Source organism: Muntiacus reevesi, chromosome 9 (assembly GCF_963930625.1).
Source record: "Muntiacus reevesi chromosome 9, mMunRee1.1, whole genome shotgun sequence".
Lineage (NCBI taxonomy): Eukaryota > Metazoa > Chordata > Mammalia > Artiodactyla > Cervidae > Muntiacus > Muntiacus reevesi.
Window position 1 is genome coordinate 35,295,109 of NC_089257.1, and position 13,281 is coordinate 35,308,389.

At 38.7% G+C, this 13,281-nt stretch overlaps 1 protein-coding gene across 10 annotated transcripts in view; it reads right to left on the reverse strand.

The window, feature by feature from the left end:
* EMSY (EMSY transcriptional repressor, BRCA2 interacting) overlaps positions 1-12,739 on the reverse strand; it is an 80,814-nt gene extending 68,075 nt beyond the window's left edge. For 5 of the 10 annotated variants that reach the window (XM_065944229.1, XM_065944230.1, XM_065944222.1 and 2 more), the window contains exons 1-5: positions 12,219-12,738; positions 10,447-10,555; positions 4,855-4,954; positions 3,257-3,331; positions 1,873-1,914 (exon numbers count right to left, since the gene is read on the reverse strand). In XM_065944229.1, the coding sequence (XP_065800301.1) occupies positions 1,873-1,914; positions 3,257-3,331; positions 4,855-4,954; positions 10,447-10,516 (287 nt within the window). In that variant the 5' untranslated portion in view covers positions 10,517-10,555; positions 12,219-12,738. Of the gene's footprint in view, positions 1-1,872; positions 1,915-3,256; positions 3,332-4,854; positions 4,955-10,446; positions 10,556-12,218 lie in introns of all 10 variants that reach the window. The other 5 variants (XM_065944223.1, XM_065944232.1, XM_065944226.1 and 2 more) reach the window with 4 other exon arrangements.
* Between the last annotated feature and the right edge of the window lie 542 nt (positions 12,740-13,281).

Consider the following 13,281-nt stretch of genomic DNA (forward strand, 5'->3'; position numbering starts at 1 on the left):
CTACCTAAGACACGGGAAAGAGGGATTCCTAAGACCCAGATAATCCTCACAAATCTGTTATCATGTAATCTCCAAGTTGACGCTAGTTTTGAAATAGAGAATGGTACAAACAAGAGAGACAGAAAAGGGCTAATACTGATTATCAAAGGGACAAAATTCTAAAAGCTATTCAGTATTTTCTTGGTTTACTCCTATCTTGCTACCATTTTACTAGAATGTCACTAATAAATTTGCTTGATGAAAGTTTACCACACAAATAAAATGATGTCTACACTTACCTGGTACACTGTTAAATAGTGGCAGAAATTATGGAAGATTAATAATTTAAGCACACGAATATATATGCTATTGAAAAGATAGAATCTGAAGTGCAAAAAACACGACTGCAATTTCTAAAAATATTTATAAATCTTCCAAATTTCTACTCACACAAACATGCTCAATTTTTTTAAGTGAGTAAAAAATTACTCATCATGTTATAATTAGACTAAAAATGCCTATTTGCTTATTAAAGAGGATGTAAATATGCATTAGTTGCACAAATCATTTAAAAAGAATTTTACAGGTTTCTGTAAACATCTTATTCCATGGCTTCCCTGGGATTCCTAAGTTTCAGAGAACATTTCTTTCTTTATACTAAATATAGCAAGAGGGGGTGGAAACCTTGCTCCAAAACCCTTTTCTGAAAGTCTGACACTAGTAGAACTACCTTGGCCCTTGCATCCTTTGGTGTGCACGGCACCAGCACGAAATCCTCACAGAGAGACTCACACAGTATCCATGAACGTCTAGCTGATGGGGAAGGAGCTAAGAGATCAGTAATTCTGGATAGCTACTTTCTCTAGATACAATGCTGCCAAGAGAGGGCCAATTAAAAACTGTGAGGCCTCTTAACATTCCAGGCTTTAATACTATAATATTCTGACATGTTTCAAAACTGAATTAGAGTATCAAATAATAAAAACGTGTTATGGTTCGAGCAAGGCTTTTCTGTGATCCCAGACACTTGACTCCTTTTGTTTCCACCTCCTTTGTGCTCAATTTTCTTGGCTTTCTTTCCACCTTTCAAACATTCCTTCTGGCCTAAGCTGCAGTTTTGAGTGGGGGAGGGAAGGGAGAGGAGAAAGGGAATGCAGTCAGTTCAGATGCATTCCTCCTTTGGCTCAAGTTACTTTTTTCAGGCTCAGAGTATGAAACCCTCCTATAGATAATCTTTAGAACTAGGTTCTGTTGCTACAGAGGGCAAAGGAGATGAACAGAATGAGGGATCTATGTCTTCCTCAGCATTACCCACTCATTGCCCCTTGGGCTCCACAAGTAAATACAACATCTGGTCAAACTAAAACCACAATGTAAAATATTAAAACAGGAGTATGGAAAGGCCTGAGAAGCTTAAAATTATACACTGAAGTAAACGTTTTTCAAAAAATTAAATTCATGTATTAAAGAAATCAGAAAAGGAGAGAAAAAAAGAGGAAACAGGTAGGTAAAAGCCAACTCTCAATTATCCATGCTAATAGAGAGAGGAGGGAAAGGGAGAGGTCAAACAGATTAAAGAAACTCACATATTAACCAAAATACTTTGGCAAATACTTATAATTTCTTCCATCAAACCTTTTCCAGAACAACTAACAAGTAGTAAAATAACTAATTAAAATATTCACCTCCTCTCCCTTCCCACCCTCTGACTACTTTCAAGCAGCAAAATAGCTAAAGGGTGGGCAGTATTAGGAAGGGGAGGAGGAGAAGAGAAGGAAAAGCAAGGGGCTCGGTTAATTCGTAAATGAAGTATGTGCCCCTGAATAATTGAGAGCTTCAATTTTGAAATAAATACAAGAAAAAGCCTGAAATAATAATAACCTATTTGCATACCTGTAACTTGGTCTTTCACCCAAATATAAGGATAAATTCATTCTTTAAAGGGGAAAAAAGGAAAAGGAGACTAAATAAATGTTATCTTTAAGTATGAAACTGATGCATCAACTTATAACTAATTGTCCCACAATATTGTTCCAATGTTTTTAAGGTACTAATTTTGTCTCTAAGTGCCTCTGAATGCAAACTACTATTCACTACTTCATTATCTAGCACATAAGTTTCCTATTACCAGTTCTCAAATTAGAATCTAGGCTCAGTTACTATTTTTAGAGTATCTCAATTTAAAAGTTTAGAGAAATTTAAAAGAAGGAGCACATTAATATTTAAATGTTTCAGCCATGTTGGCCTAACAATACTTAATGTCACTAGAGGAAAATTTCGAAATTTCTACAGTGCATAGATATCTACCACTGGAAAATCTCCAAATTCAAAAACTGCTTATCTTTCAAACTATGCAGTTAAAAAGGTAGCACCCCATTTTATCAGTCAAGTAAAATGAGGAACAGAGAAGTACAATATGAAGCTAATGGATCTTTGGGGCCAATACTAATACTGCCAATTGGGTTAAGAGCACTATTTACTACAGAATGGAAAGGTATCAAAATTTTTCTTTTAGTTTTACTTCATACTAAGACAAAAATAAAAAGCAAATGAATTATTCTATAATACACCTTATTTTATAAAATGTTCCTACCACCTTGCATTAACATTTAAAGGATTTCTGCTCTTTTCTATTTTTCAGGAGGCACTCTCTCCATACATATACTCCGTTAATGCTCAGTCCCTATCTTCTACCACCCTCCACCCCATCTATCAAATAGTTATAATGATTTGAAAGCAATTTGATAAAAATTCTTTATAATTTTAATCTTGTTGACTTTTCAAAGTAAATTAAAATATACTGTATCCATATTTCTTAAAACCAGGCGATATGTTAGAATCTTTTTTCTGAATCTCAAAATACATGAAATATGAGTCAAAAAATTTATAATGCCTATTTATAAAGCAATATGTATACATATCAAATACTGTTACAAAGAACCTCTATGGGGCTGTCAAATTTGGGGAGCAGGGTACTTTGTTATTAAACTTTGTTTCAAATAAAGGAATCACCTGCTAAACTGTGGAGGCCTTTAGGTACACAGAGATTACATTGTAACAGGATCTGACCTGAGTACTTAAAGCTTGCCTAACCAAATAAATGCAAAACATAACCAATAGAATAAACAGTTAACACAGCTATGGTTAGGATCCCTGAGTACAGAGATATTACTATTAAGATAAAAGACTCAGGAACCTCTACACAATAGGAAGACTGTTTCAAAACTATGGTATACTACGTCATGAAAAATCAGGGGTGGTATGACTAATGGCTTACTTATGTGCAATTGTTGTTAACCGTTCATCGTTTACTGCTCTCCGAACTTCAGCACGGTGGCGTTCTGTTGAGATGCTATGAAAAAAAATAGCCATTATAGAACTCTGCCAGCAGGCAGCTCTTCTCTATACTTTTATTAATGTTTAAGTCAACATTTTTTGTGGGGGAGGAGGGGAATTGATGTGTAAAAAGATAAAGACAAGGGTCTAATATATATATATATTCAAATGCTTTAATTAAAGTCATAGAAAAGGATTCAGACTGATTCTGTGAGAATTACAATTGTAGAGAGAATTTGTAACTAAATTCTAATTATAAATTACAAATTATAAATTTATACAAATTATACAAATTACAAATCACAGAAAGACAAATTCAGTTTGCTATGAAGTCATTAACGTCCAAAACTCAGAAATGTCAGACCACAGTCAAGATTAGCAGAGGTTCCGGTTATCTAAAAATACAAACCACTGAATGACTGCTAATCATGGTTACTGAGATTTTGGCCCTCAAAAGAAAGTCCTTTCTAAAGCTTAAGAGTCTAAAATTTTATGTTCAGTGAATATAATAAAGAAATGAAAGTGATAAGATAACGTTTCCTATAGCTATATGGTATGAAACTTGATACCAGGATATTACTCCTTTATTACTCAACACTGAAGCTATGTGTCTTCTGTACTATATCATGTCACCACTACGGTAAAAATGTGCTTATGCTGATCCTGATTAAATATACGTAAAATTAAATCTAAACAACTAAAAAAAAAAAGGCTATACCAATTCCATTCATAGACACTCAATAAAATGAATACCACCCTTGAAACTGTAATCTTTATTGCTAAGCTAAATCTATACAATTGATTAAAATATTTAAGGGGCTTAAAAGCAGAATTTATGAGGCAATATAAACAAACAAAAAATATAAATTGCTAAGTATGAAGGCATTAAGACAGGATTTAATAACATATCTACTTTACTGTTAATTGAACTTAGGGGGAAAAAAATCTCTTCCCTATTTTCACTTTAAAAATAAGACAAAATGGTCTTAAATGTAGAAAGGAAATTTCAGTTAAAACAGAACTGAATTTTCTGAGAAAGCTCAAGATGTTAAGAATGGATCAAGGCAAAGTACCAAAGAACCCCTTTCACCAGATTTTTTTTAATGAAGTCCCACACTAGTGGGAAGCTGAAGGGATCAACTGTCCCTAATGCTGTCACTACATAATCACTACCCATTTCTATCAACTAAGACAACAACTGCCTAGTGTCTTCTTCTACACCCTAACAAACGTCACTTGGCCACCCTAGATCTTCATATCCAGTCACTGCCAGCTCTTCTTTCCTTTACCCAGGTTAAACATATTTCCCTTTTCCAACTGGCCCAAAGCTGAAAGAACCTGCCTTAAACCTTTTCTGATTAGATTACAGAATAAATGGTAAATTACATAATGTTCTGTAACGAAGCACACAACTGGGATGGGATCTCTAAGTACCAACAACCTGAACACCTCTGTCTTCAGCCTAAGAGGGAGGAGTATCACAATACCTCAAAATGAAATTTCTAGAGTCATGTCTCACAAACTTTTATGATAATTTACCTAAGAACTTTTGAGAGTTCTCCAAGAAGATCTTTCTTTTCCTTGGTGAGATCTCCCTGTGCCCGAAGTGCACTGATAACTCCAGCATATGCCTCCAATTCTAGAAGAAGAAAATTATTTTATCAAAATAGACCATCAATATTTTAATACTATGGCTATATACAGTGAAACTTCAGGGCAGGAAACCTAAAAATCAATATGCAAATATTTCATTAATGTCCTCTCAAAAATTTTATCTACTAACATACATTAAATGTGGCTTTTATAATCTTATTTTCTTTTTTACTGCCTCACAGAAGTCATTTGTGTAAAAGTTTAGGAAGAAAAGTCTAAATGTTTTGCTTTACATATCATCACTGAAGAACATTCAACTTGGATGCTACCAACAACTGGGAATAGGTTCCCAGTGGTATAATAAGGCTGATAAGAGAAGTTCTTAGTATTATTGACAGGCAGCTTTACTGATAAAATTTTGAAATAATTCCTTAAGCATGCCTAGGAATTCAACCTATATTCCATCTGTGAGTAGCGTGCAACTGAAAAACTACTAGATCAAGAGTCAAATGACCAGATTCTGGCTCCAGCACTGACATTAGTTGTGTGACCTTGGGTAAATCCTTTCTCATCTCTGATCCTAGTTTCTCTACCTAGTGTCCTAGAAGACACATTGAAGGTACCTTGAAGAAACCACCAACAAATTGAAACCACCAGCAAAATGACTAAGGCTTGATAAGCAAACATGAATTTTCGCTCTTACAGAAATCAGGACATAATACACTGAAACCTAATTCCAGACAGTTTCGTTTCACTAACTTTCCACAGCAACAACCATTATTTAATGAAACTGTTGTCCCTAGTAGTGGTTAAACTATAAAACCAAAAAGCCCTCAATGGCTCCCAATGAACCATGCCTGCTTCTCAGTGTACTTCCTCATGTACTACCTTTCTATAGTACCTCCAACAATGACTCTGGACTTGGCATGTGACTTGCTTTGGCCAATGGAACATCACATACATGATGCAAACAGCAGCCTTGCACACAGGGCCTTGTTCTCTTGGAACCTTAAGATCACCAAGCTGTGAAGAAGCACAGGATGAAAGGTCACATGGAGAGAGCAGCCCAGCCATCTTAGCTGAGCCCAACTAACCAGCTAAGTTACCAGCTGAATAGAGCCATATGAGCGAGCTCAGGCAAGATGAGCAACCCATAGAATCATGAGAAATAATAAAATAGTTGTTTCAAACCATAAACACTATGAGACAAGTAGACCTGAACAAAACAAAATGATGGGAAATAAGTATCCAGACTATAGCTATCTTCTTAATAGATCCAACTTACTACCAGTATTTGCCAATGTCTTAGCCAAATAACTAAGGCATGCATAGCTGCATTCAAGATACTACAATAACAGTAAAATAGTAGCCTCATTCAGTTCATATTATCCACAGTTCTGTCAAAAAAAAAAAAAAAGAATTTATATAGAAGAGTGAGTTGACCATATTAAATAGACATGTCTTGTTCAACTGAATTATTCCATGTGTAAACATGTGTAAACATCCTGCATGTTCAATCTACACTGGATATTAGGTAGATGTTTCATGTGGTCCCTCTGGAAGGACAAAGTGCTTCCCTGGAAATATTTCGTTCCAAAAAACATATCTCGGCTTTTATCAGACCCCAAAGTAGAGTTCAGAAAGACACTGGGGATAACTTAAGAAATCACTATACTCTAAATGTTTATGCCTCACTGATCAAGTATTTTATTCAACAAATCAGTATTGAGTCCCATTATATATACATGAGATAGTATGCTAAACCCTGTCTTAAGAAGTTAACTCTAGAAACAAGTCATCAGACAATTCTGATACAGTTTACAATACAGTGGTAAAGGCACAGAGGAAAAACATCATCTAGTCTAGAAGCATAAGCTTTACTCAGAAATAGAACTGTGCTCTAGGCAGGCAGGGGGGAATGCAAATATGCAAAAAAAACAGAGAGTAAATGAGCATAAAATGTTTCATAAAGACGTTAAACTTCCAGTAATAGTCACTATTTTGAGAGTTTTATACTAGGAAAAGTAAAAATATGTCTGTACTTGGCTAGTCACTAATTCAAACCTAACTACTAACTGAACACTACTACTACTGCAAGGTACCAAGACGAATCTTCATATAAACAAAACAAGGTCCCTATCCTCAAAATGATTAAAATCCAACAAGGATGAAAATAGAAAAATAATTTGGGGCCAGACTAAGAAAAGCCACTATTTCCAGTCTAAAAAGTTTTTGATAGGACTCAGTGACTGATTAAATGTGGAAGGAATGGCAGACGGAAAATAACCAGATTTTTCAGTTTCCAAGATATTTGGGAGAATGACAATACCATAAAAAGAAATGGAGAGGTCAGAGAGAACTGATTTGAGGAAAAGGTTCACTTTTGGCCTGTGAATCTTATGGTGATCAAAATTTCACTATTTCACAGTATTTTTTAGAAAGTGAAATTAACTAAAGACAAAGATTTTTGACATCTCAAGTCTCATTCCAAGTATAACTAAAAAGTCACGGATAGAAGAGGTAGCAACCGCACACAAAACTGTGTAACTCAGAACACAGTTCTCACAGGTACACAATCCAAGGCACACTTTCCCTTCATTCAATGAGAAATTCACTCACTGTAAAGAACATCTGCTAGCTTCCCAACCTCATTCACATTTGTGGATTTCCATTTTGATGAGAATCCTAAGATTTTGACAAATATCAAACTCAGTTGAATTTCTGGTATTATTTTTGTACCATTCTATTACAGTGTTAACTTTAATCACACTTAAGTATAATGAAATAATTACCACATGAAAAACCACAGAAAACAAAAGATCTGCTGAACTATTTTAATAAAGCCTCAACCCATTCCATTTAAACAAACCTGCCATTCAATATGAATACTGTATTTCATAAAGCCCCATGTTAGAGTTATATAGAGATAGAAATTCTCTATCCCAATTTCTATGTGGGCTTCTCTCGTGGCTCAGACAGTAAAAAATCTGCCTGTAACAAGGCAGCAGACCCGAGTTTGATCGCTGAGTCGGGAAGATCCCCTGGAGAAGGAAATGGCAACCCACTCCAGTATTCTTGCCCAGAGAATCCCAAGGAATGAGCCTGGTGGGCTACACAACTGAGCAACGAACATTTTCACAAGTAAAATATAAATGTTTAGCATCTTATGTTAAAATAATGTATAACTGTTTTAAAAGAATCTTTTAAAAGCTAATCCTTAAAATATTTTAAGATAATTCTTAAACACAGTACTTTCTTTAAACTCTGGACCTAGAGCTACGGTCTGAAAGCAGTTCAAAGGTTTCACTGTTATGATAATGAGCCAAGGAGGAAGTCATTCTGCAAATCACTACCAAAGCTCACCTCTCAAAAGAAGGATCACTGAGGATGACATTACCCTATAGGAAGGCTGTTCTCTTCAATACAGAAGCAGCTCTTCAGCAACATTACCTACACAGCACTGACTAAAATTAAGGATAAATTTAACACTTAAAGCTTACAATTTTTATATTTAAACATAATCTCTTGATTTGAGGTCCTAAAAGCCCAAAAACTAAAGCAACTGACTGCAGTTGTGATCTGAACAGATCACAATAACTCTGTAACTATTTCAGCTATGAAATAAATACAAATCCAACTTTATAACTGGTAGCTAGCAAGTTAGACCAATTGCCTATCAGTGTATAGAAAACCTTGAATGGATAGTAAAAATTTAACTTATAAGGTTAAATTTTAAAAAAACAAAATAAAGGAATAATTGACCAAAAAAAATCAAGGGACTAAAGTACAATGCCAAGAAATAGTTTAAAATATAGAAATCTTCATGGCAGCCCCTAAGGGGAAATAAAAAGGGCAAAGGTTATTAGCAGCTAAGGCCAGACTAGCTATGATTCAGATTTATCCACAGGAATTTCCAACAAAGATTTCTTGTGAAGAAATGATGCAAATAATAATAAATGCAATAAATAAATGTCTGAAAACAACTGCTTTAAAATGCTATATACTCAGATGTCGGACACTGTGATAGGCCCATTTTGTATATACTTAACCCACAAACTTATGAGGCAGATATTATTTCCTTCATTTACAAAAATATCAATAGATTTAGGGAGATTAAACAACTTGTTTTAGGATGTCAGTCATGAGTAACAGGACCAAGATCCTAAATCTATGTGAATTCAAAGTCCTCACTTTCCCCTTCAAAATCACAGATATCTAAATAATTGCTATCCTCTGCCAAAACACTTAATGTTCTTTTCCAAATTATTTTTTTAATTTATTGAGCCCTTACTACGTGCTGGTCTGACACTACAGTGGCAAATAAGACAAAAATGTCTTCCGTGAATCTTAGAGTCTAAGGCTACATTTCTCAACCAAGGATTCTCATTTGAATCACAGAATACAGAAAATGATTTGAGTAACTCTTTTTTCCTCAATTTTCCCAAAGATAATACATAACATACCATTCTAGATGCATGAAGAAAAGTTGGTTCATTACATACAATGAAGGCCTTAGCATTAGGGCTTAATTCTCTCCCTAAATGCTGTTTGAGAAGGACTGCCCTAAAGGAAAAGAAGCACTAAATAATTCATTACAAGTGTAAATGGTGTTTTATTACTGATAGTAAAATATAATGTAGGAAAGTCAGCATCGTTTCAGTTCAGTTCAGTCGCTCAGTCATGTTCGACTCTTTGTGACCCCATGAACTGCAGCACGCCAGGCCTCCCTGTCCATCACCAACTCCCGGAGTCCACCCAAACCCATGTTCATAGAGTCAGTGATGCCATCCAACCATCTCATCCTCTGTCGTCCCCTTCTCCTCCTGACTTCAATCCTTCCCAGCATCAGGGCCTTTTCAAATGAGTCAGCTCTTCGCATGAGGTGATCAAAGTATTGGCGTTTCAGCTTCAACATCAGTCCTTCCAATGAACACCCAGGACTGATCTCCTTTAGGATGGACCGGCTAGATCTCCTTGCAGTCCAAAAACCAGCAAAGCTTACATTAACTCAGAATTCAGAAACAGTATGGCTCCAGTTCATGGGGTCGCAAAGAGTCAGATACAACTGAGCGACTCAGCATGTGCACACACACATGTAATTCACACACACTCATGAAGGCTAAAAGTATGTTAAAGTGAGACTGGAATCCTATTCCCTGGGTTGAAATTCTGACCCCATGAATTACTAAAGAATTAGTTTGGGTTCTAAGCTTCAGTTTTGTCATATGTAAAATGCGGACATAAAAAGAAAAATACCTATCTGGTTTGAGTGAGAATTAAATGAGATGTTGAATGTAAAGGACTCAGTCCAGTAGCCCTGAAGAATTCTTAGCTGCTATTATTATGATTCATGTATCTACTGTGTACAAAGCACTATGCCAGGCCCTAAGAAAATAACAAAGAGTAAAACAAGAACTATATATCTCTAAAGGGTTTCTAACACAGCATGAAATATGACATCCATGCAACAGTCATGACCCAGATAGAAAGCAAAAAGCATCACACAGAGGCACAAAACATCAAAAATGAAAATCATACCCAATTTTCGAAGAATCCTTTTGCATTCATCCCTGCTGAGATCCAAAAGTGTTGGCCACACAACAGGCATTGCTGCTTCTTTTTGGTAGCCCCAAAGAGCTTATCTTCCCTACCAAAGCAAAAACCAAAAAGTCAAATTACAAAAGCCCATTACAAAAGTACATTCAAAAGCCCACTCACCTGGATATCCACACGTTAAGAAGCAACACCAGTAAAAGTATCGCAAAAGCCTATTTCATCTCCACACTTTCCAACTTCTGACAAATGAAGAATTTAACCATTTGGGCGCTTACTACGGAAAGAACACAGGTATCAGACACCTATAGGCTTTAATTAGATCTTAGGAGTTACTGGCTGTGTGATCCTGGGTAAACAGGTCTACTTGAACATGTGTCACTATAAAGTAGAGGTTTTATCACCCAGTTATGAGGACTGAATAAAAGTGTATGTGATTCTTATCCTAGTGGCAGGCACATTATTTAATAAATAAATGCCACTACCTATGTAATCTTGGGCAATTAATTCACTTGACTTCTGCCAAGTTTCTCACTATGAATTACATGAGATACAGTATGTAAAGATCCTAAGATGCTAAGTGGGTAAATGGAACTGTCTCCTCGTCTTAACAATGAAAGACGAATTTACACCCCGAAGTCTTTACAAAAGCGTCTACCAAAAATTTAGATGTCAGAAACTTCGGACTGGTAACCCCCTGGTCTAGAAAAAGACAACGGCGCTGGGCCCTTGCACAATACCTCCTTAGCCCACAGGAGATCTGCTGTATCTATTAAATAAATGAGTGATTGGGAAGAGTAACACGAATGAATGAATGAGTGAATTTAAGAATAAGCGAGCCCAGTGTCTAGACGAGGAGTCAGGCATCGATCCGTAATAACTGCTATCTCTTTTCCAAGAGCTAGCGCTGCTAACTCCAGCTCCACGCCTGGAGTTGAACCCCCTCCCCCTACTTCCCATAGTCCTCTCAGCTAAGAACCAACCCAGAGCAAGGAGAACTGAACTGCGCGCCCCAGTCGGCAGAATGACATAAAGAAAAGGGGTGGGGAAGAGGAAGAAGGGGCAGAGCCAAAGGAATCCGCTCCCTCCACAAGCCAGTCCCCGCCTCCCGACAGGATCTTGGAGGTGGCCGGCGACCGCCGGAATCAAGCACCACGTCACGGCATCCCGATGCGTCCCCGCCAGAGGACCTTACTGCGGGGCCGCATCGCACTGGAAACGTGGGCAGATGCTGCCGGAGCCCGCTCCGGGAAACGGAATCCTGTCTAATCCTTCCCCGACTCAGTGTCAAGGAGGCTAGCCCGCCCCGCCCCCTCCCCAAACACGCACTCTCGCAACACCACAACAAGAGTAGCCCGCCCACCCTCCTCACCCGTGTCGCTCAGCGCCCACCCCAATGTCAAATCCGCGACCCAAGCTCTGTAAGGACCAGCAGCCGGAGTCAAGGGCTCTGGTAGGCATCAGCGCCTCGTTCCCTCCTTAGCGGAGAGGACAACGGAGAGAAAGAGTAGACGCTCGGACAGCCAGGTAAACGACCAAGACTCACCGGCAGGCCCCCAGGAGCTGGACCCCCGCAATTCCAGCACCAGGCCTGCCAGTTCCCCTAAGCCCACCTCGGGGAACCCCACGATCCCGTTAGGAGACAACGAAGGATGGGGCTGGGCGCCCCAAGCCAGGCTCCAAATGTTTGGCCCGGCGGTCCTTCAGACTGGCTATCCTGCCAGCTCTTCCCAGCACTCTGTCTGAGAGTCACCCACCTGCCCGGCCTTTCTGAGCTCATCTAAAAGGCTCCTCCGCCAAGACTAGGGGACACCAGGAATTGGGTTTGTTTGCGGTGCCTCTGAACGGGCAAGATGGCGACAGGTATCAGGGCGCAGGCGCAGCCGCGCGTTGCAAGTCGGGAGGTGTAGTTCGCCTTTCCCGCCTTTCGAAGAACGGACACCAGAAGATATCCATTCTTCTGTCCCTCTTTTCCTCCACGTTTTGAACGCAAACAAGAGACATCGCGAGGATTTCTGGGAATTGTGGTCTGAACTCAAACTCCCTCCTCTTTCGCTCTCGGTGGGCACGCGCAAAGAAAGCTGGGATTGTAGTTTCTTCCATACCCTCCTCTCCCGGCTTCGCGCGCCTCTCCTCGGTTCTCTCAGCCAATGGGCTGGCTCTCCGCTACGTGTTCCGCTACGTGTGGCGTCACACGTAGTGGCCAAGATGGCGTCGGTAGCTGGAGCAGAGGATTCCCTGCGACCTTTATTCTAGGCGGGGTTAGGAACGGTTGGAAAGTTTGTTCGTCCGTGAAGCGCCGTTGAGGATTAGGCTCGGATTCCTCAAGATTATTGGGAGCAATTATCACGGCCTCCAGCCCCGCCAAACGCAGCTCGAGGAGAGAGCATCCACGCTGCCAGACCTGACACAGTGGACACCGCAGTTGGGCGTACCCGAACTTGGGGTTGCGGAGTTGCAAGTAGAGAAGTGGGACCCGAGCGTTCTCGACTTCGGGTTTATCTGCCTGTGAAGTGGGAATGATAGTGCCATTTCTGTCAAAGGCAAGAAGGAGAAGGGATTTATTTGAGGCCCGGCGACTTGGCAGGTTCACCCTTTGTTCTTAATCACAGAACAATTGTGTGAAGAGGGTATTGTTACCCCTAATTAATGGATGAGAAAAGGGGCCCAGTATATAGTTAATTGCTGCTGTAAGATCGAAGCCAGTACCTGCTATTGTTGAAGATCTAATTAAATTTTGTGATTTCCCTGTCTTTCAAATTTTTTTCTTTGGGAAACGACTGCTCTGGTTAAAATGTTCAAATGGAAAGGAGTTTTTAA